The following is a 25,493-nucleotide window of genomic DNA, read 5'->3' as shown; positions in this document are numbered from 1 at the left end:
CTAAGACCTGGAGAAGATGGGAGCAGCCACTCCCCCCTCTCAGCTCTGAACCTAAGGGGACCCCTCGCAGCCACGACCACCTCCTCCCTCTTTCCCGCTTGGGTTGAAGGGAAAGGACCTGCGACGGAGGGTGGAGGTAGGGCGGGACTTGGAATTGGCATGCGATATCCTATTGGTCAGAGGAGCTGCCGGTCAGGAGGGCAGTTCGGGCAAGGATTGGTTGCGTGGGGCGGGGCGCGGCGCCGCGAAAGAAGGGGCCTAAGGGGTGGGGCTGACGCTGCAGCTGGCGCAGCTCAGACTCTGAGCAGCCGCCGCCGAGCAGCCAAGCAGCCACCTTCCCCCGCCAGTCCGTGCGCCCGGGCCGGGGCTAGGCCCCCCACCGCCGGGTCCCCCGGGGCTGCAGCAGCAGCTGCGCCGCCCGCGGTTCCCACCGGAGCCCGGGCGCCGGCCCCGCTCTGCAGGATGGGCACGGTGCTGTCTCTTTCCCCTGCCTCCTCGGCCAAAGGCCGGAGGCCCGGCAGTCTGCCCGAGGAGAAAAAGAAGGCGCCGCCCGCGGGGGACGAGGCGCTGGGGGGCTACGGGGCGCCGCCAGTGGGCAAGGGCGGCAAAGGCGAGAGCCGGCTCAAGCGGCCGTCCGTGCTCATCTCGGCGCTCACCTGGAAGCGCCTGGTGGCCGCGTCCGCCAAGAAGAAGAAAGGCAGCAAGAAGGTGACACCCAAGCCGGCATCCACGGGCCCCGACCCCCTCGTCCAGCAACGCAACCGCGAGAACCTTCTCCGCAAGGGCCGGGATCCCCCGGACGGCGGCGCCGCCAAGCCCCTGGCCGTGCCAGTGCCCACCGTGCCCGCGGCCGCCGCCACCTGCGAGCCACCGTCGGGGGCCAGCGCGGCCGCCCAGCCGCCGGGCTCGGGCGGGGGAAAGCCTCCGCCGCCGCCTCCCCCAGCCCCGCAGGCGGCGCCGCCAGTGCCTGGCGGCTCGCCGCGACGGGTCATAGTGCAGGCGTCCACCGGCGAGCTGCTGCGCTGTCTGGGCGACTTCGTGTGCCGACGCTGCTACCGCCTCAAGGAGCTGAGCCCCGGCGAGCTGGTGGGCTGGTTCCGCGGCGTGGACCGCTCGCTGCTGCTGCAGGGCTGGCAAGACCAGGCCTTCATTACGCCCGCCAACCTGGTGTTCGTGTACCTGCTGTGTCGCGAGTCGCTGCGTGGGGACGAGCTAGCGTCGGCCGCCGAGCTGCAGGCCGCCTTCCTCACCTGCCTCTACCTCGCCTACTCCTACATGGGCAACGAGATCTCCTACCCACTCAAGCCCTTCCTCGTGGAGCCCGACAAGGAGCGCTTCTGGCAGCGCTGCCTGCGCCTCATCCAGCGGCTCAGCCCGCAGATGCTGCGGCTCAACGCCGACCCCCATTTCTTCACGCAAGTCTTTCAAGACCTCAAGAATGAGGGCGAGGCCACCGCCGGCGCCGGGGGTCCACCGAGCGGGGGCGCACCCGCCGCCTCCTCGGCCGCCAGGGACAGCTGTGCGGCCGGAGCCAAGCACTGGACTATGAACCTGGACCGCTAGGGATACCCAGGGGCCGCGCCTGACCCCCGCCCCAGTCCCCGACACACACTCGGACGCCCCCGGGACCATCAAGCCACCGCGGCTGTTACCGCCGCTAGGCGACACAGCCTGGCCGAGGAGGAGCCGCCCCTGCCCCGCAGGGGAAGGTGGAGGCTGGGACACCAGAGGCCGAGGCGTCTGGATTTGCTGGGCGTGGAATGGGGAGGGCGGATAAGCGCGGGAAGGGCACCCCCAACTTCACCCTTTCCGTGTGTCTGCACCCCATCTCTCCATTTCTGCCTGGGTCTTCCCCTTCTCCGCTCTGCGCTGTGTGTGTTTGTAACTCCATCTCCCCTTGGTTTTGTCCATTTCCTCGTCTCGTTTCTGTCTTCATCTTTCCTCCTGTCTACATCCCTGTTTCCATTTTCCCCGCCGCTCCACCCCCCCCCCCCGCTTTTCCACTTTCGGTTCCCTGGGTGTGTGCGTTTCCATCTCCATCTTACTCCTTGCCTGACTGTACCCTATTGCCCCGTTTCTCCTCCTGCACCTGTGTCCCTGTCTCCTCGTCTTGTTCCCTTTTGCCTTGCTCCTGTCTTGTGTCACCACCTTCCCCCTCCATTTGTGTCAACCTGCATTTCTTCCCTTGACTGAGTCCCCATACTCCCCTCCCCAGAGCGAAGGGAACGTTAGTTTTAATTTGGATGGACTGAGGTGCGTCGAGACATTGCAGCCCCCAGGCGCCCAGACAAGCACCGGGATGGTCCCTCGCTCCACCCCCACCGCCTCTCCCCACCTTTTCCAACGTGTTGCATGCTGGGAGCCGGGGGGCGGGGAAGGGGCTGCTAGCTTCATTCAGGAGGCTGAGGTTTGGAGGCATAATCAACCTGGGTGACCACCCCAGCAGCGGCGCCTCGCCCGCGGATGGGTGGGAGGAGAAAGAAAACTCTTCTTACCCTGGAAGAGGGGCGGCCCTCTTCCTTATTCTTCTTATTCTTAAGTTTTATGTTTCCCCCCGCCCCTTTTAATTTATTTGGTTGTTTTCGGAGGGAGGGGGGAGGGGGGAAGGTTGGGCCTGGAACTGTCCGAGGTGCTGAGCTGGGGCGGGGCCAGAATCCTCCCGGGAGAGTACAAGGGACTGGGTTGGGCCTCGGGCCGCGTCCAAGGTGCCAATGATGCGGGCCGACGGCGCGGGCCGCACTGTCTGTCTGTCCGTCTGTCCCGGAGAGAACTATAAAGCGCTGGAAGCGCCTGCAGATGGTTTTGCGCCGACCTTTCTTTGGGCCCCGGGAGGGAGGGAGCGGGAGGGGGCTTGGGAGTGGAACTGTCATGAGAAGGGCAAGAGGGCAAGAAAGGGGGTCTAGTGGGGAAGATCGAGTCCCTGACAACTGCTACTCCTCCCCACCCCCACCACTGGCTTCCATCTTAGGAAAGTAAAGAGGAAAGTGAGTTAGCCAAGGGTTGAGGCCTAGCAATAAAGCTGAATCCATCTCCCCCCACCTGCCTCCCTTTTGTCTAACCTAGCTCCCCATTAATGCCTGGGCCACTTAGGGACTTAGTGGTGAGGACAGCAGTTATTCCCTTTCTATGATGTGGCCCGTTGAGGCAGAACTAGCTAGTCGTTTTTGCTGCTTTTCTCTTCCTCCACAATCTCTCTCTCTCTCTCTCTCTCTCTCGTATGTGGTCAAGAGTCCAGTCAGGCCTGAGTCTGTGTTCACCACTCTCAAGTGGGGCCCGACTGCCACACTTGGTTCCCCCCGCCCACTGGACCGCTTCCAGGCTGCTTCGGTCTCACGCCCACACAGGCAGTCTTGGGAGGCCCATTCCTCCTGGATACTCAGAGCCTGGCCTTTCATCGCCAAGGAGGCGCGGACCCAGGCTGCTGGGGAGACAGAAACCATTCTCCAGGATTGAAAGAAAAGAAAAACACGCTATTTAGCCTGAGATCCCTGCCCAGTCCTCATTGCCTTCTTAGCCACATGGCTAAGCGCCCTGTTCAGTTTCATGGCCAGAGGAAGCCTGGCTTCAGCAAAGCGCCCGCGACTCCGACCCTAGTGGCCGCCGGGGCCACGAGGATCCAGGGAGAGAACCCGGCGGGGCTGGCAAAGAAAAGGCCCAGGTTCGCTGTCCGTGGTGCTGACGGGCGCGCTCGGGCGAGGCGTCGGGGGCGGCTTGCAGGGGGCAGGAGAAGTTGCGGACTCGGCCTCAACTAGCTCTTTTGTATAATTTGGGAATAGGATGTGATCTATTCTGGCGGCGAGTTACAGAAGTCTAGCCTGAGAACCCAAGGATGTCGGCTTCCACTTGCCCTCCTGGGAGGACAGAACTCGACTCTCCCCTGGCCTCATCCCACCGCCCTTCTACCCGGCCTGGAGCCGGAAATTCCGAGTCCAGATTTGTGAATCGAGTTCCCGGGGGGAGGGGGAGAGCTGGCGGAAGGGAAGGCGGGAGCAACCGCCCATTGGCTGGAATTTGGCGCAGTCAGCGCGGTGCCGTCATCTCTGTTGGTTTGGGAGGAGGGAAGGAGGATCACTTGGGTCACCCCGCGGCTGTCGCCATAGTAACCAGACTGAGCGGGCGGGGCAGCCTCTCCACTCTCCTACCTCTGGGTGGTGAAAAAAAAAAAAAATCCTGGTCCGTCTTATTTGGAACTAGTTAGGGAGACTAGCTACTTGATTGGAATTTCTGAGTTAGAGGAACCTAAAGGGATGGGAAAGAGGTCTGAGAGCCTACAGAGACCCCCAAACATCCTGCCCTTGGGCGGCCTCTAGATACTGCCCCTGAAAGCAGGGACACGGCATCCTCCCTTTACTGCACACACGCGCAGGTAACACACACACAGACACACACACACACGCCCCTCCAGGAACTTGTGGTCTGGCACTTGGAGACCTAGAAGGAGAAAAAAGCCGCAGTGCGTAGTGTCCAGTTAAATCCCACTTTCCTTGCCATGCCCCAGGGCGTGAGGCACTGGCATAATCCGATTAGGAGGGGAGGGACTGAAGAAGGATCAACACGAATACGTGGAAGAATTAGCCTCCTGGGTCAAACTTGATCAGAGTCCTGTTTTCTCAAGGAGGGAACAGTTGAAAAGGGTCCAGAACAGTCTTCTGAGAAGGCGGGGGGGGGGGGGGGGGGGAGAAGGGAGCAAGTGCAGAAACAGAGTAAGGCGCCTTCTTTACTGCTCAGGAGTAATTGTGGGGAAAGTGGGTCCAAGCTGATGATGAGGTCGTGAAAAAGGCCCAGAGTTTTAGAGAGAGCCCAGCAGGGGAGAGGGGTGGACTGAGGAAAAATGAAGATGGAGGATAGGAGACAGAAACCCAGCTGGAGCCATGACTCAGCACTTCCCCTCAGCAAAGTGCTGGAGTGATTCTCCAGCACAGGGGCCAGCGCCAGGGAAGCAGGAAAGCAAATGGGCAGGTAACAGGTGATCCACCCTTTGCATGATATGTGCCGTTACATGCATTGACACATAACCAAAGGCACACATTTCAACCCAGATGGGGGCACAAATGCATTTATACTGATGATGGCTCATCAATCATAGCATATACACATCTCCACTCCCTCCATCCCTGACCCCCTTCCTGGAGTAGAGGACATTCTGTCCTGAAAGCCATGGTTGCCTGTCCCTGGAATACCTTGGTATTTACTGAAAAAGGAAAAACACAAAAAAATCACAGATTGGGGGGGGGGTTGTCATGGTAATTGCTTTGCCTGCCAGGCAGGATGCCCTGCAACCAGAGCATCTGGCAGTATCCAAGAGGACATCCTATGGCCTCTACCCACTAGGATCCTGCTTCAAGCACCCAGATGGGCACCTCTGGAAGATTTCTACAATGGAGGCTGTGAAACAGCCCCTTTGGTCATGTCATTATGACCAGGGATAGCTGGAAGCCAGGTATAGGGACCTGACCTTCTTCATGTACCGCACTTTAAGTTGCACTCCTGGCCTCTTTATATATCACAGACGTTTGCTGTGAGTGGCCTCAAAACAGCAAGATTAACACTTCAAAGATCTTTATTTATGACCATGATTTTCACTCTCAGCTTCTTGCCACATACCCTACAAAAAGGTCATCTATACCTGTATAGGTTAGGAGTGCAGACGAGGGTAGAAAAACTGTTTAGCTCAGTATGATGAAAGATTGGGTATAACATAGATAAACCACAGGACACAATCTTGGGACTCAAGTTCCTTTGACCTTAGTTTAACACAACAATGAAGTTTTTAGAGGCAGGCCTCTGTTGCAATTGCAGGCTGGCTGGCTGACTTCTCATCCCAGCCCTTTTTTTCCTCAGTATTCAGGCTTAATCTCCTAGTTTCTGGTTTAAAATCATCCTGATCCAGTTTGGGGCTTCATGGGGTTTTTTTCCCCTGAATTCTTCTCACTGTCCTTCAGCGATTAGCTTCTCTCAAATTCTCTTCCTGCTTAGAGATATTGCCCAAAATATTTACTCTCCTCACTTAGACTTTCCCCCCATTTCTTTACACCCCTTAATCATTGTTTCCTGTGATTAATATTTAACTTCAAGCCCATACATCATAAAATTAGTCTCTCTGTGTATATTTTTATATATGACAACCTAAAAGGAAAGAGGAGTGATAATAGACAATATAGAGAAATAGATATTTCTTTACATCACAACATTTCTACCTGCTATTCCTTTTAAAAAAATAATTTATATATCATCCCAGAAAACACTGAATACTAGGAAAAGCCTAAAAGAAGAGTACCAATGAAGAGCTTGCCCTATCAGATATTAAAATGTGTTATAGATCTACGGTAGCTAAAATATATGGCACTGATACAGGAATAGATATATCAGTGGAACAGAATAGATAGTCCAAAGTTAAACCCTGGCACATGTGGAAATTTAATATGTAATAAAGATACCATTTCAAATTCATTGGGGAAAAAATGTGTTAGTAAATGGTTTTGATACAACTCGGTAGTCATTTATATGAAGAAAAAAGGTCAATCCTGCCTCATTCTTTGCCTCCAAATAAATTACAAGTTGATCAAAGATTTAATTTTTCTAAAAAAGTTAGAAAAAGCCTTAGAAGAGGGAACAATTTGGAAGTATCTATTAACATTTTAAATGTACGTACCTTTCTACTCAGGAATTCCAACTTGTAGTATTGATGCTAGAGAAATATTTGAATATTTTTACAAAGAGATATGACAAGGATTTTTTAAATTGTATTATTGTTTGGACAGAGAAAAGTTGGAATCAACTTAAATATCCTCTGGTAGCTGAGGGGTTAAATAAAATTTGATACATCCAAATTACTGAATACTATAGTATTAGTTAAAAGGAACGAGTGTACTGACATGAAAGATCTCCAAAATATGGAGCTAAATTAAAGTTGCATAACAATACATATTATACAATATCATTTATGCAAAAGCAAACTATAATTTTTCTGTGTGTGTGTGTGTGTATGGCTAGCAGAAGCTTGAGAAAGAGACACATCACATCACACTCTTAAGTTACTTCTGGGAAGGGACGGTAATTGAAATTCTCTAAAGCACTTTCACTTTATCTGTGGAATTTAATTTTTTCCAATAAAATATATTAGTATATTGTTTGTATAATTAGAAAATAGTAATTAATATATGACAGTAGTTAAATATTAAATATGAAATACTTGGAAAAATATGGTTTATTTACTGTTGTGGTTGTTGCATCTTGGGGTAGTTAGAGAACATCTTTTTAGGGATAGAGAGATCTTAATGGAATACATTGATTCATCTGACTCCATTTAAGCTTTTGAATGTCAAGAAATAGAGAAAGAAGCAAAAAGAAAAAAATCATCATATACCCCTGACTTATTTTCTTCACAGCATTTGTCCCCACCTGATATATCTTGTATCTTCTCAACAAAAACAAGATTGAAAGACCAGTGACCAACAGAGACCATATTTGCAACACAATATAATTTTCCATAGAAAAATGGCTAAAACTGTGAAGAGATAATTCACAAAAAGAAATGTAAACAATTGATAAACACAGAGATATTTTACTAATGACCAAAGAAATTCCAATCAAACCAGTAATGGGGCCGGGCACAGTGGCTCACACCTGTAATCCTAGCACTCTGGGAGGCTGAGGCAAAAGGATCTCTTGAGCTCAGGAGTTTGAGATCAGCCTGAACAAGAGCGAGACCCCATCTCTACTAAAAATAGAAAGAAATTAACTGGACAACTAAAAATATATAGAAAAAATTAGCCAGGCATGGTGGTGCATGCCTATAGTCCCAGCTACTCGGGAGGCTGAGGCAGAAGTATTGCTTGAGCCCAGGAGTTTGAGGTTGCTGTGAGCTAGGCCGATGCCACAGCACTTGAGCCTGGGCAACAAAGCGAGACTCTGTCTCAAAAACAAAACAAAACAAAACAAACAAACAAACACAAAACCCAAATCAAATCAGTAATGAGATATTGCATCTCTTGTACTTACAAATATTATAAAAATGGAAAATTCCAACCATGGGAAAAGCATGGGGAAATGAACATGACAGTTCAGTCTTTGGGGGGAAATGTGAAAGGCAGCGTACTCTCTGATCCAGCTACTACATTTCTAGAAACTTGCCCTACGGAGATAAGAGGGAAACGACCTGATACATGAATGCTTATTATAACATTGTTCATCATAATTAAAAAATTGGATACAACCTAAATAAACCTCAGGAGATTAAGTAAATTGTGATAAATTGACATTCATTGCAATATTGTGGATCATTAAAAATTATACAACAACATATATTTATTGACATAAAAAAAGACCATAACAAAGTGAAAATAACTGGTTAAAAACATTATAATTTCCCGTTTCTGTGAGATGGAGAGAGAGGGTGAGAGATCTTTAAACAGCTGTCCCCTTCTTTGCATTCAGATCTTGATAGTAGCCACCTCCTTCCTGTCATCTCCCAAATTAATCTCAGCCTGTCCCACTGTCACCCTCCATCACATACCCCTGATTTATCTTCTTCATAGAATTTGTCCCCATCTGAAAATATACTACTATTACCTAAAAAGAAGAAAAATTGTAAAGAAAGAAAAGAAAGATAACAGAGAGAGAGAGAGAGAAGGAAGGAGGAAGAAACGGAGAAAGAGAGGAAGGGAAGGGGGGAGGGGGTAAGGAAGGAAAAGAGAAGGAGGGGGGAAGAGGGGAAAAGTGAGGCTGGGTAGTATCTGACAAAGGTGAAACACATGTGTACAGCCCTGTCCGCCTTCTCTCTCACACATCCCCAAAGTCCCTTTTCTCCCTACCTCTCAATCTGTTTTCACATCCTCAGGGTTTACCAATGTCCCTTGCTGGATAAAGGGGTTAGGCACCTATCTAGCCCAGCAAGCATGTGTGTCTACACACACAGCACATATATGGTGCATACGCACACACAGAGCATGGACACACATATGAACACACTCTTACAAGGATCCATCCAAGACCATTTAAAGAACACTTCTCTATTTTTTTCATAAGTGCCATAGAAGACACTCCATCCCTTATTCAAATAACAAAGATAAGAGGAATTTTTCTCTTTACATTAACTTGTTCATATCCTTTAAACCACGAGAACAGTGCCTGGCATGCAGTAGGCTCTCAGTTAATGAGAACTGACATTCATTCAGGTGATATCTGATTTTTTAATATAACAAATAATGTTATGATAAGCATTCATGTGTGAGGTCTTTTTCCATTTATCACCTTTGGGCAATAAATAAATGAACTAAAAATGTAACAGTTTCCATGTTTGTGTTTGGTTGCCAATAAGTGTACAACTAAATATATGTCTTTAGAACACAACTGTGGTAATTAACTCTTCCCAGATGTTCTATATTTCTCTCCTCTTTTCAGTTGTTCTTGATTTATGCTGGTTTGTTTTGTTTGTTTTTTTCATTTTAATAGAGACATGGTCTTGCACAGTCACCCAGGCTAGAGTGCAGTGGCGTGATCACAACTCACTGCAACCTTGAACTCTCAAGCGATCTTCCTTCCTCAGCCTCCCAAGTAGCATACACCACCATGCCCAACTATTTTTCTTATTTTTGTAGAAATGGGGGTCTTGCTATGTTGCCCATAGCAAGATCTTGAACTCCTGGCCTCAAGTGATCCTCCCCTCTCACCTCCCAAAGTGCTGGGATTACAGGCGTGAACCACTGCTCCTGGCCTATGCTGAGTTTTTTGGTTGGTTTTTAATTTGCATATTAAAACTTTTTTGAATTTTACTTTGGTACTTTTATAGTATCTTTATTTCATTCTTTAATCTATTTTGGAATTTAATTTTGTATGTGGTGAGAAGTAGAGATACAACTATTTTCCCCAAATGAATAGCAAGCTGTGCCAACCTTTGAACAGTCTTGCTTTGCCCCCAGAGAATGCCATCTTACTATTTATGAAATTCCCACATATATGTGAATCTGTTCCAAGGTTGTATTCTGTTCGATTCGTCTACTTAACTATTACTGTGGCAAACCACACCTTTAGTAACTAGTCTTTCGGTATGTTTATTGTCTTTTTGCTAAAATTATCTTGTCTGTTCTTAAACATAGGCCAGAAAAACTTGAGAACCAAGCCTGTCAAGTTTCATAAAATTCCTTTGGGACTTGGTTTGAGACTACACCACTTTTATAAATCAATTTGGAGAGATTTGATAATTTGGCAAGATTGAATCATTCCACTTAGGAACATGCTCAGTCTCTCCATTTATTCAGGTGTTCTTTTATGTTCCTTAGTGAAGATTTATAGTTTTCTTCACTTAGATGTTTCTCATGTTTTCATTTGGTTGATATGGGAGCATATTTTCATTGCTGTTGTAAACCTGTTATCCCCAATTCTTTTCCTTCTTTTTACAGGGTTGTTGGAAAACTGTAGATTTTTTTGTGTGTTGATATTTTACCTTACTGGACTTTCATCAGTTCTAATTGTTTTCCAGTTGGCTGTCTTGGATTTCTTAGGCAAACAGTCATATTGTCTGCAAATAAGACCATTTTAATATCTTCCTTTCCAGTATGTACACATAGCATTTATCTTTTCTTGTCTTATTGCATTGACTAGGATCTCCAATGCAATATTTAGTGGTAGCAGTGATGACAAGGTTAAAAGGGATAAAAAAGACATCCTTGCCTTGTCCCTAACTTTTATGGGAAAGATTCTCATGTTTCACCAACTGCTTTTTCATTTGAATATTCTGTTTGATGTACATTGCTGTATAGTAAGTCATCTCAATTTTCAGGAAGTTGATAAAACTTTAACTAAAATAATTATTAAAATTTCCTGTCCTGTGTGGAGCACCAACTTAGCCATGGTGGACTACATGGTCCTGGGTGTATGCAATCTGGGGACATAGGAGGGGGTGACTGAATGCCCTCCATGGGATTCTTTCTCCTCACTTGATATTTAAAGACTGTGTGGCCGGGCGCGGTGGCTCACGCCTGTAATCCTAGCACTCTGGGAGGCCGAGGTGGGCGGATCGTTTGAGCTCAGGAGTTCGAGACCAGCCTGAGCAAGAGCGAGACCCCATCTCTACTAAAAATAGAAAGAAATTATATGGACAGCTAAAAATATATATAGAAAAAATTAACCGGGCGTGGTGGTGCATGCCTGTAGTCCCAGCTACTCGGGAGGCTGAGACAGGAGGATCCCTTGAGCTCAGGAGTTTGAGGTTGCTGTGAGCTAGGCTGACGCCACGGCACTCACTCTAGCCTGGGCAACAGAGTGAGACTCTGTCTCAAAAAAAAAAAAAAAAAAAAAAAAAATTAAAAAATTAAAGACTGTGTGATACGATGTACAGAAAAAAAGACTATGATTCAGAGGTTTGAGTCTCTCCTCTACCATGTACTAGCTGCTGATCTAAGACAGTTATTTAACTTCACTGAATTTCAGTTATCTCATCTATCAGATGGAAATAAATATGTCAGATTTATTGTATCTATCAAATGCCTATGATAGGAAGGACAATATTACTGTTGTTAGGGTAAACAACTATGGCTATGGTAGTCAGCACTATTAATAAATATTGACAAGGGATTAAGGGACAGGGAGAGTCTGGAATGGGGCCCTGGGATGCTCTGACCTGCTCTGCTGGTCCTGAGGCAGTGGGAGCCCTGAGGACCAGACCACCCATGAGCTATCCCGTGGCCTGGGTGACTGTGTTTATTCTTTGCTGTCAAGCCTTGGTCCCAGTGGGACGCACGTGCCTCTCTCTGGAATACCAGTCAGAGGACTTGCTTCAGCTGCCAGTGTGTAGGTGCTTATGCCAGCCTGGCCTAGCACAGCAGCATTCCTGAGTTCTTCCTCGGACTCCACTCCAGGGATCCCTCCATGGGTTAGAGCCAACAGGGAAGGAAGAACAGCTGAGCGCTGCCCCTACAACTCACCTACTTTGTGATCATGGGTGAGGACAGATGCATCTTGGGACATCTTGGACACTAATCCCTAAGAATAGCACACACACATGTGTATGCTAATGCCTGTACTAACATTCATGCTACAAGGTGTAGTGGACATGTCCTGAGATTCACAGCAAATCTGGGCTCTGCTATTTTCTCACTGTAGAATCTTGTGACTTTGTTTCCCTCATCTGTTATGTAGGAATAACAACTTTGCCACTGTTAAAGAGGCTGTTGCAAGTATCAGGTGAAATTCTGTCTGTGGATGTGATCTATAAGCTGTAAAGCATAGAATAAATACAAAGTGGTCCCAATTGGGGTCCTCAGGTGTGCATCATGGAGGTGGCTGTTGCACAGATGTATATGCAAGACAGACCCTAGAACTGTGTGTTAAAGGTAGAAAAACAAGGGGAAAGGTTAGGGGGTTGGGAAGATGATGGCAGGATCCTTCCCCACTTTCCCCATTCGTTACCCCACCTAGTATTGCCCCAGATCTCTCCACCCTGCACAACAAAATGGACAGCGCTGGCCAGAGCCTCCCTGACAAGCTTCTGCTGTGTTGCTAAGCAACTTGGCCTCCTCTTCCAGAAAAAGGAACCTAATCTTCAGGACCTGGCCTTCCAGCCTCCTTTATCTACTTCCTCTTCCTCCAACCTCAAAAAGGACAGAAAGTCAAGAAAGGAGCTTCTCTGACTCAGGGAGGAAGAGCTGGGGTGTAGAATGGGAGGATCAGACTGATGGGAAATGGTATGAGCTTGCAAGGAAGGTCTTTGTTTCTGGGTACTCAGCGCTGAGGGGGATGACAGTTATGAAGCAGCCCTCTGTGCTGGACACTTTAGGCACATGTTCTGTCCTTGCAGCAAACCAAAACAGTAGGTATAATCTTCATTTTACAATGAGATCACTGAGGCCTGGAGAGAGTAAGCAGCCTTCTCAGTCTCACAGGGAACAGACTGAGGTTGGGTTTGAAGCCACATCCACCTGGGTTCCTTCTACTCCACCATACCATTTGATGTAAGTGCAAGGGTCACAGTTGGCCATGAGACTTCTGAAATGCATTTCTCACTGTGTTATCATCTGGAACACATGGTAAACACTGGAATTGAGAGGGTGTCCTGGGCGTGGGCTAGAGTTTGGGCATATAGTCCCACCACTTGTTGGGCCTCTCAGAATAGCAGATTCTGCTCATTCCTCCATAAGTGAGAACAAAGAAATAGTGGGCAGGAAGATAGTGCAAATTGGGCTAACAGGGTGTGAATTGCATCTCTACCACATGCTAGCTCTGTGATCCCAAGCAAGTTATTTAACATTTTGTGCTCAGTTTTCCTCATCTATAAAATGAGAATAATACTAGAACCAACTCCAGAAGGTTGTAAGGAGTAAATGAACATAAGGCTATTTGAATAGAGCCTGGCATATAAATGTCCAGTAAGTATTAGCCCTTATTATTATTACTTCTAGGAGGCTTTAGCATATTAATTTCTTTCCCATCCTTAGCAGTTACAAGAACTTAGTGCCTCTGAAATCAGACTGAGTTCAAATCCTACACTGCTCTTTCTCGCTGTTTGACTTTAGAGAAGGTGCTTAACCCCTCTGTGGCTCAGTTTTCTCATCTCTAAAATGGGAAAAATAATAATTTCTACTTCTGAGGACTGTTGTAAAGATCAGATTCAATTTGGAGCCAGGTGTGCTACTCTAGAGGCTGAGGTGGGAGGATTTCTTGAGCCCAGGAGTTAGAGGCTGCAGTGAGCTAAGATCACGCCACTGTACTCCAGCTTAGGTGACAGAGAAAGACCTTGTCTCTAAAAAATAAAATAAAAATAAAAATAACAACAAATGTCATTTGGGTATTAGTTAAGGTAATGTTAGTTGCTGTAACAGGAAAACTTCTCATCTCCAAATTTCATATAGTAGTCCATACAATAACCATGGGAAGTAAGCATTACTATTATCAACATTTTATTATCAACATATGAGAAAACTAAATCTCAGAATCGTATAGACATATTCCCAAAGTGACATGGCTAGCGCCTAGCTGAGATCTTATAATTGTAAGTTCAATACATTCTCTTGTCACTCCATAAAGAAATGGCGGATGTCCTAGGCATAGGAGGTCAATCCATGTGATGGTGGTTGTAGATCCATAATCAGTCAAGAAGCTGCTTCGTGGTGAAGTTCACCACGTGGGCCCAGGACCAAGTCTAGACTGGCATGGAAAAGTAAGCGTTGCCACTCAAGTTCTTTCCCAGGGCACGTGGAGGGCGTCTGATTGGGATTGGGGTGGGGGCGAGGAAGAGGCAGGTGCTTGCTTTGTTTTGGGTCATGTTTGTTTGTTTAATAGAATGCATTGATATATGTACCAAGGTACTTATATAATAATTTAATTTTGATAGCAATGCTATGAGGTAGGTTCCATTATTATCATATCCATTTTACACATGAGGTAATTGAGGCAAAAAGAAGTAACTTGCTTGAGGTCACACAGCTTGTAAGTGACAAAGCCAGCACTTAAACCCAGGAAGTCCAGCCCAGAGCCCCTGCTCTTAACTATCAAGCTATTTGCCTTCTGTTTACAAAGAAGGTTATGCTAGACAAAAAGGAAACAGCAAACAAGATCCAATGAGAGAGAATTCTCAGACATAGAAAAATTCTTGGTCAATGGGACATTGAGCCACTTGCCTCTAGACATGAGATGTGCCATCTCAGGGCAAAGGGGAGGCACAGGGAAATCCTGCTGACCAAACCAAAGTATGAAATGCCACCCAAGTCAAGATACAGGGGTTTGCCACCCCGATCCCAGAGTACAGGGATCTACTCCAAGTTTGCAGAACCACAGCTGGGAAAGTGAAGGGTGCAAAAGGCATTGGGGCAACAAAACAGTCTCTGTTCCTTGTCAGGAGCAAAGGTGCTTCCTTATCAGATGGGGGCCCAACAAAAGACACTCAAAAGCTGTCAATTTGTTCTTTATAACCAATTGTAGGCAGTGAACACCTGCAATGGGGAAGCAGTGAGTCAGGTTTACAGGAGGAAGAAGCTATCCAGGAAAGCCCAGGAAGAGGGGGTCTGGTAGGATGGGAGTCAGGCTGGGACAGACTCTTCACTTCTCCAAGCCTCAGTTTCCTCGTGTTAAAGTAGAGGTAACCATCCCCAGTTGGCAAGGTCATGGCCAGGTCAAAGGAAACACCACCTGTAAAGCATTAGCATAGGGCACAACCTGGCACTGAGTCAGGTTCAATGAATGGTAAAGCATATTTTTATTATCAGCAGATCCACTTGAAATGGTTTATAAATAGCTTGAGGAACAAGTTAAATGCATTTTGGTGCATTCTGAATACACATTGAAGGAAAGGTGAAGGCCAGAAGAGCAGAAGGCTCTGGAAAAAGTACATCACAGCAGCCCATTGCAATGCCTGTCTATGGGCATGTGAGCTGGCATATGAGAGTGCTCTGTGCACCTTGGGACCCTAGGTAGCGTCATTGCTCTGTGACTGTGCAGGTCTCAGACAGTGTGGACATGGATGTCCTCATGTCCACGTGCAAGTGATGGCAGGTGGAGCTTAGTCACACAGATGACCCATTACCAGAGGAGAGACATGGGTCTGTGTAATCCTGCATGAGAGTGATCCTAAAAACAAAGTGATCAAGGGCCACTTGAGGCTGTAGAGAAGTTACTCAGAGCAGTGGGAAAAGGCCTGGCAGAGGAACCAGAAGACACAGGTCCTAGAACAAGCCCTGAGATTTCAGCCAAGTTATTTAATATCTTGAGCCTTGGTTTATTTATCCTCCAAGCAGATAAAGCAATGCCTGCCTGTCTTCCTCCCTGGCCTTGGAGAGGATCAATAAAACAATGGAAGCGAAAGCATTTTGTAAACTCTGTAGTGCAAGCACATGGTGAGGGGAAAGGGAGCGAGCCACGTTTTCACCAGTGACTTGAGTGAGGGGTTAGGGAAAAGGCTCAGAACTTCATGGAATGCAAGAGGGGCTGGACCCTGGATTGGGAGAGAGAAGCAATGGTGGAATTAATACCTTAGAGGGCCAATGACCACGGGGTTAAAGGGCAATGAGAACAGGACTGGATCATCAGGAAGCTGAGTGTGCTAAGAGTATGTTTTTTTCTGGGCTTGGGTGGAGCCCAAGAATCCAAGAATCACAGTAACCCAGGGCTTGGAGACATCACAGAGGCCAGACAGCTCCTAGGGCTAAGACAGCCTGGAGAAGAGGACATCCATCTATAGGATTCTGAGGCTGGATTTGACCTTATCAATCATCTTGGACAGATGTTTTCCCAGCTCTTCTTTTTTTGGAACAGAGAGAACCTAGGTGACCCCTAAGGTTCCACAGAGCAGAGTTTGCAAATCCCTGGTTCAGCCTCATTATTTTAATGGGATGAGAATGGAATCCCAGAAAAGAGATGTGATTCCTGAAGGTCACATAGCAAGTCATTGCCAAGCTGCAACTGGAACTCAGCTTTTCTGGTTCCCAGCCTATTATCTTAGCTTCCCAAACTGGTTATGTGTACAAGAAAGAAAAAAGGGGCAGGGGGAGCTTTCAGGATGTGATTTCATACGTCAGAAGATCTCTTATGGGTGGGGGGAGGGGATGGGTGTATGCCTACTTAATGAGTGCATTGCACACCGTTTGGGGAATGGTCACACTTGAAGGTGCTGACTCGGAGAGGGGGGTGGGGAGGGGATGGATATATACCTACATGATGGGTGCAACGCTCACTGTCTGGGGAACGGACATGCCTGGAGCTTTGACTTGTGGGAACAGGCGGTACATGGGCAACGTATGTAACCTGAAATTCTGTATCCCCCATAATAAGATGAAATAAAAATAAGTATAAAAAAAAAAGAAGATCTCTTAATCTAACAACATCTCCCCCAGCTGCCCAGTAATGACTGAAATCCCTCCTTTACTGACTCACAGTCTCAAGGTTAGAGAAGTCACCTGGTCTGCCTCCCCTCTCTACTTCTCATGCAGGGTCTGCTGAACACTCTGGTGACAGAGAACTCACCTGACATTTCCCATGGCAGAGGCTCTTCATTAGATCAAGGTGACTTGTCTTACTGGAGCCTCCAACCACGTGTCCCAGTACTGCCCTTAGTCACATGCATCTAGGTCCTCTCTCTCAGGACAGCTCTTTGAATAAATGAGGACAACTCCCTTCCCCCAGTTGATTTTCCAGACTATATCTCACATTGTTGTTGGTTTTCCAACGTTCTTCCTTGTTGCTTGCTGGGCCCACTACACAGTGTGTCCTCCGTTTCGTCTTCTCCTGAAAGTGTTGCCTAACACTGCACAGTATTCCTGGGCAGTGGGTCACTTCCTTCATCCTAGGTGCCATAACTCCATCAATGCCTCCTCAGATCACAAGGATTTTCTGCATTTCATGCTACAGGCTCCCATTTAATGTTGCATTGACTAAGACATCACTAATTTACACACAGACTCTGCTGGGCCCCACCCTTGCCAAGGCTCATACTCTGGCCTCCTGTTGTTTCATTTAAAGATCTGAGAACAGGGCCTCACACTCCTTGCTAAGAAACTTTACTATGTTACACTCAGCGTACAATGCTTAGCAAGCCAGATCTTTGTGCATCCTGGCTCTGTCTCCCCAGGGCATTTCTTCTCTCTCTCAGTTTCCTGCCCCCTGCAAACAGGGCTGTAAAGGGGCTCTCTGCCTCTCCATGCACATCACTCAGGCCCTCCCCAGGCTGGTCTCCTGCCCTGGCTCATCCACTTGATGAATATGCAAGCCTACTCCCACCTCACAAGGCCTGTGGTGCACAATGACATGGAACATGCTATGCCCCTACAATAGATGGCTAAAGCAGGGTATCATTAAGTTTTCAAAGGCATAGAGAAAAGAAAGGAGATCATGACAAAGTTATCGATAGTGCCCTCTGTGTAATGGGACTACAGGGTATTTCTCTGCACCTATCTGCACTCCTCATCAAACCAATATTTAATAGAGGCCTTATGTGTGTGTTTTCCAAAGTTCTACACTGAGTATGTTATTTGGAAAACCAGAAAAAATAAAGTGACAAATAAAATGAAAATAAATAAAGACTCTTTCCCTAGGTGGACCTGGATAAATTCATCAGCACTCTTTGGGAAGGGGCATTCTGGCCACCTAATTGTCCAGCCTTCCATGCATTTCCCCTTCCTGCCCACGGGGCACAGGGAACTCTCCTTGCTGCCTTGTGAGAGCCCAGGGCATTCTCCCACCTGCTGGGAGGATCCTTGGTCCAGAAAGAGATCTCTTCCTTGCTTCCTTCCGCTCAGGGAAAGAAGCGCCTGACCCTGGGGAGGAGAGACAGGAGCTGGCCTTGAAGTCTCAGCTGTCACTTTAGGCACCTTCACTAGCTTTGTTTTCCTCTAAGGGAAGGCGTTTAAGGCAGTTTTCCTGCTAACGGGGTTTGGAAAAGCTGGGAAGAGAACAGAGGGGCTGTGGCCCTGGGGGGCGCAGTATTCACAAGGGCCTTTAGGTGGTGAGAGAAAGGGCCCAGCCAGGAGAATGATCCACTCGACCCACTTCCCAGACTTCCCGAGGCCGGACCTAGGAAGCAGGGCCAGAGTTCCCCTTTGCACCCTCCTCTCTGAAGGCCAAAGGAGACCTGGAGGTGACTGGGCCCCCCTGTCCTCAGGGTAGTGAGGCACCTGAGTCGCCACCACGCGACGCACAAAGCCCTCGGTGGCTTAGGTGCAAAACCTGGCCTTGGCTTAGCCTCCTCCGACCAGCAGAGGGCGCGCAGCACCCGTGAGAAGGAGGGTGTCCCCCCCGACTGGCCCGGCTGGGAGCTGCCGGCGCAGGAGCGGGGCGGGCGGGAGATCCCTTCTAAAAACAAGGCGGCAGATCCACAGAAAAGAGAGCGACAGATACTGGGGGCAAGGGGCGGTTTGTGGGTGGGAGAGAAAGTGGAAGTGAGAGCGAGATGGGGAGCAGAAGGTGACGAGGGGATGGAAGTGGGGAGGGGATGAAGGTGGGGAGGGGATGAAATGGAGGGGCCGATGGAAGGCTGGGATGGGTTGAAGATGAGCCAGGTGGGATGGAGGTTGGGATGAAGTGGGAGCAGGTGAGATGGGGAGGGTGGGATGTGGGAGCATGTTGGGAAGAAAGTTCGGATGGGGTGTGGTAGGGTGGGGGGTGAGGGAGGGGTGAGGCGCAGGGGTCGACTGAGGGGGGTGCAGCAGGGCGTCTCCCTCTTAGGCCGCGCCCACCCGCCAGGGCACCTGGCTGCCGGCCAGCAGCATCCGAGCCCGCCTAGCGCTTCTCTGAGGCTCTTCCTCGGCAGGTGTTTCTGCTGCGGCCTGGTCTGAGCCTCTCCCTCCATTCCCCCTGAAGACAGGTTCTGGTGCAGCAAAGAACAGAGCTGAGGCGGGCGGGGAGCTCGGAGCTTTAATGGGGCGAGAAGGGAAGAGAACGCGCTGGACCCTCCTGCGGGGACTGGGGGAAGAGGGCCGTGTGTCATGAGGACCAGTGGCCCTTACCAAACCCGCTCAGGTCCTGGAAAGGAGGACTGTGAGAGGCCTGCACGTGCTGGGGTTGGGGCAGTTCCGGGGAGGAGAGAAAAAGTGAGAAAAGATTTGGAATTCAAAGAGGGGTCATAATGAAGGGGGCTTTACGAGCCAGACCAAGGTGCGAGTGGAGGGGAGAAAAGGCAGAGGAGGTCCCAGAACCCCTTTCCGGGATCTGGAGACCTAGAAGAAGGTAAAAGTTAAGGGGTGGAGACAATCGCCCTCCTCCAGGGATTAGGGGGTGAGGTGGGGGCAAATCTAAAGTTAGAGGGGGATTGCGGAGGCTTCTGGTCCCTTCCCCCGGGGCTGGGTGCTGCAGGTGGAGTAAAATCTGGGGTAAAGTTTGGGGGAGGCGCCAGGCCCCCTCCTGGGAATGTGGCCCGGCTGGGTGAGGCTCTGACCTTCGGGAGGCCGCGGGCTCCCGGCCGCCCCGTCTAGTGGTAATGCCCCCCCAAGTGCGAGGCGGCAGCCACTGCGCCGAAGGGCCCGGGCGGGGGCTGCAAGCCCGGGCTGGGGTAGAGCGCAGCGGTGGTGGCGGCGGCGGCGGTGGCGGCGGGGCCCGGGCCAGGCCAGTAGGAGAAGCCGGCGGGCGCTACGCCGGCGGAGGCGGCCATGAGGTTGAGTTTGGAGAGGCCGGGGAAGGGCAGCGGGGCGAGGCCGGCCGGCAGCTTGTAGAGCGCGCCGTCCTGGGCAGCCGCTGCAGCGGCGGCGGCGGCCGCCGCGGCGTGGGCATGTGCAGGCGGCGGCTGGCAGGCCTGCGCCAGGCCTTGGAAGTCGAAGCGATAGGCGTAGCGCTTGCCGTGCACCTTGCTCATGATGTTTTTGTCATAGTAGTAGCGAAGTGCGCGGCTCAGCTTGTCGTAGTTCATGTTGGGTTTGCTCTTGCGCTCGCCCCAGCGCCGCGCCACCTCGTCGGGGTCGGTGAGCTTGAACTCGCCGTGGCCGCCCTCCCACGCGATGCAGCCGGCGTTCGCGCGGTCCGCCAGCAGCTCCAGCAGAAACTGCCACAGCTGGATCTGCCCGCTGCCTGTGGGGAGGGGGCGGTCAGCCACAGGCAGGAGGGGGAGGCTGGAACTAGGGAAGGGGTGAAACGGAGTCGGGAAGGGGTGAAACGGAGTCGGGCAGGGAAAGGGTGCGTCCAGCTGGAGCGGCCGGCCAGGGAGTGACCGATCAGTAGAGCGTCCCGAGCCACTACCGCGCTTTTGCACAATGGAAGCTCGGCTTCCACTGAGGGGGACGCAGCCGCTTGACACACGGTGTTGTAGGAACTAGGGGGAGAGGAGGAAGAAGCATAGCCTCCTCCACCTGGATGCACCTAGGCATTCGGCTATCCAAGGTGAGCAAGGGCCAGGTATCAGCCCCTACTGCCGCCTCGGCGGGGCACCCTTATTCAGGAGAGAGCCTGCACAACCGCTGGACCACGCCCAGAGATCCGGATGGGAAGGGGCAGGCCTACAGTACGACAACCCGGCCACTCCTGGATGAGGCCCAGTCAGTTCCCGGTCCCTAAATGCATACAGTTGGACCGGCCCCGCCTGAGATGGAATGGAGGCTGACTTCCTTGCGATACCACATCGGACAGGAGTAGGGACAGTGCCACCCTGTACGTGAGAAATGGGGCAGGCTCCCAGAGGCTCCCCATCCTAGCCGCCTTCAGGTGCGCAGAGCTCTGCACTGGCGCTGCTCGTGTTCGGTCTCTTTTTTCGGAACAGGCGGGATTCCCTGTGTGCAAAGGTGCCACGATTCCCTGGGGCCTGATGAACAGCTCCGAGGAGGGGAGATAGGACGGAGAAGCCGTTGTGCTTGGCTCCGGCCTCCTCCCGGCCTTGGCTGATACTCCTCCGGATTTGGGGGTTGCTGGAGGCGGCAAGGAGGTTTTTCTCCGATATGGGAGTGGTGAGAGAGTGGGGTCCCCAGAATTCCCGCTCCCCTGTCTTGGAGCCTCAAGCAGACAGGCAGAGAAAAATCTTGATACAAGTACCCCACTCCCTTTCAGATTAAAACAGGTTTTCCTCAAAGTTGTCTGATTACTGCCTCAAATCGAGCCTAGTGAATCCCACTCCCTTTTTCAACCACTAGTTTAGAACCCAGATGCAAGCTACCCTCTTCCATAATTACAATCCCAATCTCTCCAAGCCAGCCCAGCAAGGAGCTGCATGGCTCCAGGTCACCAGCCCTTCAGGTGGGTCAGAAGCTAGGGAAAATTTGGGTATAAATGTGCACCTGGCACCGATGGGGATGTGACATCATAGGCTGGGAAACCTGTTCCCGTTGGGCCTCCTTGTTTCCTTCTGGATAAAGCAGTTGCTGATCTCGCTTTTTTTTTTTTTTTTCTTTTGTGGTTACTGTAACTTGGTAAGATCTAGGGTAACCACTGGTGGGGCTGTGAGGAGGCATTGCCTGGAGGGCCAGCCTCCAAGAGAGTAATTCAGCGACCCTCGAGCACGGGGCGGTGAACCTGGGAATAAACTATAATCGTTGCGCAGACGTGGCCGGCAGAGTTGGCCAGCGCAGGAGGGTGCAGCAGAAGGCACTGTCTTGGGTCTAGTAGTTGGGCAGCCTCGCGTGGCTAGGGAGTAATTCTCTGGGTCCTCTTGCCGGGTGGTGCGTACTTGCGTTCCTACTGCCCGCAGGGAAAGGACGCCAAGCACCTCAGCCTCGGCCCCAAAGCCTGGAAAACCACATGCTGCAGAAAAAGGGATGGGATCCTCTCCGTCTGCCTTGGACTGCAAGTTCAGCCCTGGGACTCTGGAGATGCAGTAGCCCAAAACCAAGTGAATGTCTCCCCAGGGCCTCCCCACAATCAGGCCAGGACCCTACGCTTCCCAGAACCGGGGCTGCACATCACTCCCATTTTCTGCCCGGGTGGTGGTGGTGCCCGTCTTATTGGGATCTGTGCCCCGGACCCCATCCACTGCCCTCACCTCCGCCGGCCCAGTGCGACCGCCTGCTCACCTTTCTGCACTGCAGGGCTCAGCGGCCCCCAGCCCGGGCTCTTCCCTTCCTTGAAGAGACTGTCTCCGACAGGATCTGCGGCAGCAGAAGAAAACAGTCAGGCGGACCCAGGCGGAAGTTATCGATTTGACCGAAAGGGCCCGGGGCCAAGGCTCGAAGGGGGTGCCGGGGTCCCCAGGCGCGAGGCTGGGGGCCCGGGCCACCCGGCTCCTCCTCCCGGAGTCTGGCCCCGGCGCGCGCCTCGCGGAGCCCCTCGGTAGCGCCCAAGTCAGGAAACGCGTCCAGGAAAAAGGAAATCCGCTTTCCGAAGGGGCCGGCTGGAGCCTTATAAAGCCGAGCGGGGATTGCGCCAGCCCAGCCGGAGCGTGCGGAGCCCATCGGAGAGAAGAGGAGGGCGCCTGGAGGGCCGAGCGGATGCGAATGCTCGGCGCACGAAGGTGAGGAGCGGCGAGAGCGCAGGGGCGACGCCAGGCGGACCACAGCCTCCCCGCAAGGCTCGAGCACCGAGTCCCCCACCACGCCTAAGACTACTGCTTCCCCTACCAGGCTCTTTCAGGTCCCTGAGCCCCCGCTCTTGGCCTCCCAGGCCCCAATCTGCTCACTTCGAATCCCTTAAACCCCACTCTGAAACCAAGAGCTCTCTATCTCCCTTTAAGTTCCCCCTAAATTGTAATCAGTTTTCCCGGCAATCCAAATCTCTGGACCGCGTCCCCTTCCTTTGGACCCCAGCACCCCGAGCCAGACTTCCCGCCCCAGGTCCTGGTGCCTCCAGCCCCCGGCTGGTCCCTGGTACCTGGCAGGTACATGTTGATCAGCAGGGGCTGGGAGGCGCCGCTCTGTCTCATCGCCGCCGGGGACTGGGCGGTGGGAGTTGGGGGGGACCGGGAGGGGGGCGCGTCAGGCTTTGCGCTCCGGGGCACCGATCCCCGCCCGAGAGGACCGCGGGTGACAGGGAGAAGACGGCGCCCGGTCGGCAGGGCCTGGCGGGAGGGGGCAGCCCGGGTGTGGCGGGGGATGAAGGGGGGTCCTGGAGCAACGCTCCCAGCTACCGGGCTGCTTGGAACCCTCCGGCCCCGGCGCGGGCAGGGGCCGCAATTTCCGTTTTAATTAAAGCGCGGCCGCCTCGGCCTCCGGGACCCCGCCCCCGCCCCTCTTATCGTCCCATCGCAATAAAGTCTCCAACGCGCCGCGCCACAGCCAAGCGCACCCAGCAGCCCCCCGCGCCCCGCAGCCGGGGAGACGCGCGGGGGATGGGCCTGGGCCGCGCGCTCGGATGGGGGCCAGAGCTTGTTTCTTTTCCGCCTCCCTGACTCTCTGCAAACAGTGACAGGGCGGGTATACCCGGCCCCACCTCGGACCCCAGCGGCCCCAGCCTCCTCCCCAGAGCCCTTTCCGTCCGCTTCGGCTCCCCTTGCCGCTCACTCTCCTCCCCTTCTTCCCCCACCCCCACCCCCACCCGGGTTGCCGTCTCTAGGCTGCGTTATCTGCATCTTCACTTTTAAATTTCCGCTTCCCTCCCTCTCTCCTGTCGCTGCGCTCCGGGCCCTGCAGCCGTTGCTCCCTTTATCTCTGCCCACCCCCACCCTGCACCGCGCCTTCTCCCTCCTCCCCTTCTCCCACTCTCTGCTCTTCCCTAGAGACCCGAATCTCCTGCTTCCTGCCTTTCTACAGCCCCCAAGCCTCAGGCGGGGTGCTGGGGCATCACCCCTGGCAACTTTTCTAGGGTGAGCCCCTCTTCTGGCCTCCCCACCCCTTTCTAGGTCTCTCCTTATGCCTAGTCTCAGCCTCTTTTCTCACCTACTCCCATCTCCCTCCCCACCAGCTTCCTCTCTCCTTCTCCCTCTCCCTCCACTCCTTTTGTCACTCATTCAGTCTCCACACATTAGTAGTGGCCCCGCCAGCTGCCATGCTCTGAGGACATTGAGAGTCTGTCCTGGCTTTTCCTGGTGGGCCACTTCCACTTCCCCTCTGACTATCCTCTCCGTCCTTCCCCATCTGCTGTGATCCAAGTCTGCCACCCACCCTCACAAGCACTCCTGTCCTGGCTCTCCCTGAGCCAGGTAAAAGGGTTAAGACAGGGCTGTGTACCATACAAGGCCGAAATCCGCTCCAAGAAAGGTGCACCTTTTGTTACTCATGCAAAGATGTTGATGTCTCCAGGTGGCCTAGAGTCTCTGGGTACCTGTGGGACTTCCTGGCTCTGGAGAGGCAGCCTAAGGAGGGATGCTAGCTGAAAATGAGGCCCTGGGCCAGAAGCCCACGTTCTGCAGCCATGCAGCACCTGGTGGCCACTGTCAGGACTCATATTCTCAAGGTCTTGCTCTCTCACTGCTTGAGCCCAGGGGTTGAGGAGGCCTGGGAGGGGGCAGGTCTCCTGCAAGGTCTCTGGTCCTGGGGTACCTGATGGAGTATGGCTGGAAAATCCTACTCCTGGGGGTCTGCAGGGCCCTGTCCACCCTCATTTGCTGTAACTGCTGGAGTGTTCATCTTTGCTGGTAGAGGGTGCGAAGGAGCCAGGGAGGAATGTGGGAGGCAGAGTCAAGGGTGGAGGGAGGACAGGCATTCCCCAGAGGACCTTAGAGGCACAGAGATGGGAGCTTCAGGATGTGGACGTGGAACCTGGTGGGAGCAAAGACAAGAGATTGGGATATTCCCTGGAGACCAAATTCAGGGCTCGGCAGGAGGGGAGGGCTTAAGTGTGGGGCCAAATCCCAATCCTCTCCATTCATCTTCCCGCTACCCCAAGCTGCTATCAACAGAAAACAAGGAGCAGGAGGTAAGAACTGGGAGAGCTGGGAGGCATTGAAGTTCACCCAATTAATGCTCTCAGCAGGAGGCTGAGGCAGAAGGGCCAGGTACTCAGAGAGGGGCTGTACCCAGACATCCCAGCTCTGAGCTGGCCAAGGGTGGACAGTGCAGGCTTTGTGCCCCAGTCTTACTGAGAACTCAGTTGCTGAAAGGATGAGGCACCAAGAAATGTTTGCATGGGGGGGTGGGGAGTCCCCCACCCCACCTGGTTCTTGACCTTCTCCATCTCCTCCTCTGCCAGTGCTGCCAGGAGGCCAGTGGGAGGGTCCTTGG

At 51.7% G+C, this 25,493-nt stretch overlaps 2 protein-coding genes across 2 annotated transcripts; one reads left to right on the top strand and one right to left on the bottom strand.

Moving 5' to 3' along the window:
* The first annotated feature begins 310 nt into the window (after positions 1 to 310).
* Positions 311 to 2,795, top strand: CDK5R2 (cyclin dependent kinase 5 regulatory subunit 2). Its single transcript, XM_069466957.1, has one exon. The coding sequence runs from the start codon at positions 463 to 465 to the stop codon at positions 1,561 to 1,563; it is 1,101 nt and encodes a 366-aa protein (XP_069323058.1). The 5' UTR covers positions 311 to 462; the 3' UTR covers positions 1,564 to 2,795.
* Positions 2,796 to 19,891: 17,096 nt separating this feature from the next.
* Positions 19,892 to 23,257, bottom strand: FEV (FEV transcription factor, ETS family member). Its single transcript, XM_069466949.1, has 3 exons — positions 23,206 to 23,257; positions 22,413 to 22,487; positions 19,892 to 20,484 (listed from the first exon to the last, which is right to left on the bottom strand). Exons 1-3 carry the CDS (start codon positions 23,255 to 23,257, stop codon positions 19,892 to 19,894), a joined length of 720 nt encoding a protein of 239 aa, XP_069323050.1.
* Positions 23,258 to 25,493: the final 2,236 nt, after the last annotated feature.

This window comes from Eulemur rufifrons, chromosome 1 (assembly GCF_041146395.1).
Source record: "Eulemur rufifrons isolate Redbay chromosome 1, OSU_ERuf_1, whole genome shotgun sequence".
Lineage (NCBI taxonomy): Eukaryota > Metazoa > Chordata > Mammalia > Primates > Lemuridae > Eulemur > Eulemur rufifrons.
The sequence above is the reverse complement of the archived record's forward strand: the minus strand, read 5'-3'. Positions and strand labels throughout refer to the sequence as shown.

Coding starts and splice junctions, on each gene's coding strand:
- CDK5R2 (XM_069466957.1), top strand. CDS start 463: ATGGGCACGGTGCTGTCTCTTTCCCCTGCCTCCTCGGCCAAAGGCCGG.
- FEV (XM_069466949.1), bottom strand. CDS start 23,257: ATGAGACAGAGCGGCGCCTCCCAGCCCCTGCTGATCAACATGTACCTG. Junction 22,488..23,205: donor GATCAACATGTACCTGCCAG/GTACCAGGGACC, acceptor CTGCTGCCGCAG/ATCCTGTCGGAGACAGTCTC. Junction 20,485..22,412: donor GAGCCCTGCAGTGCAGAAAG/GTGAGCAGGCGG, acceptor CCCTCCCCACAG/GCAGCGGGCAGATCCAGCTG.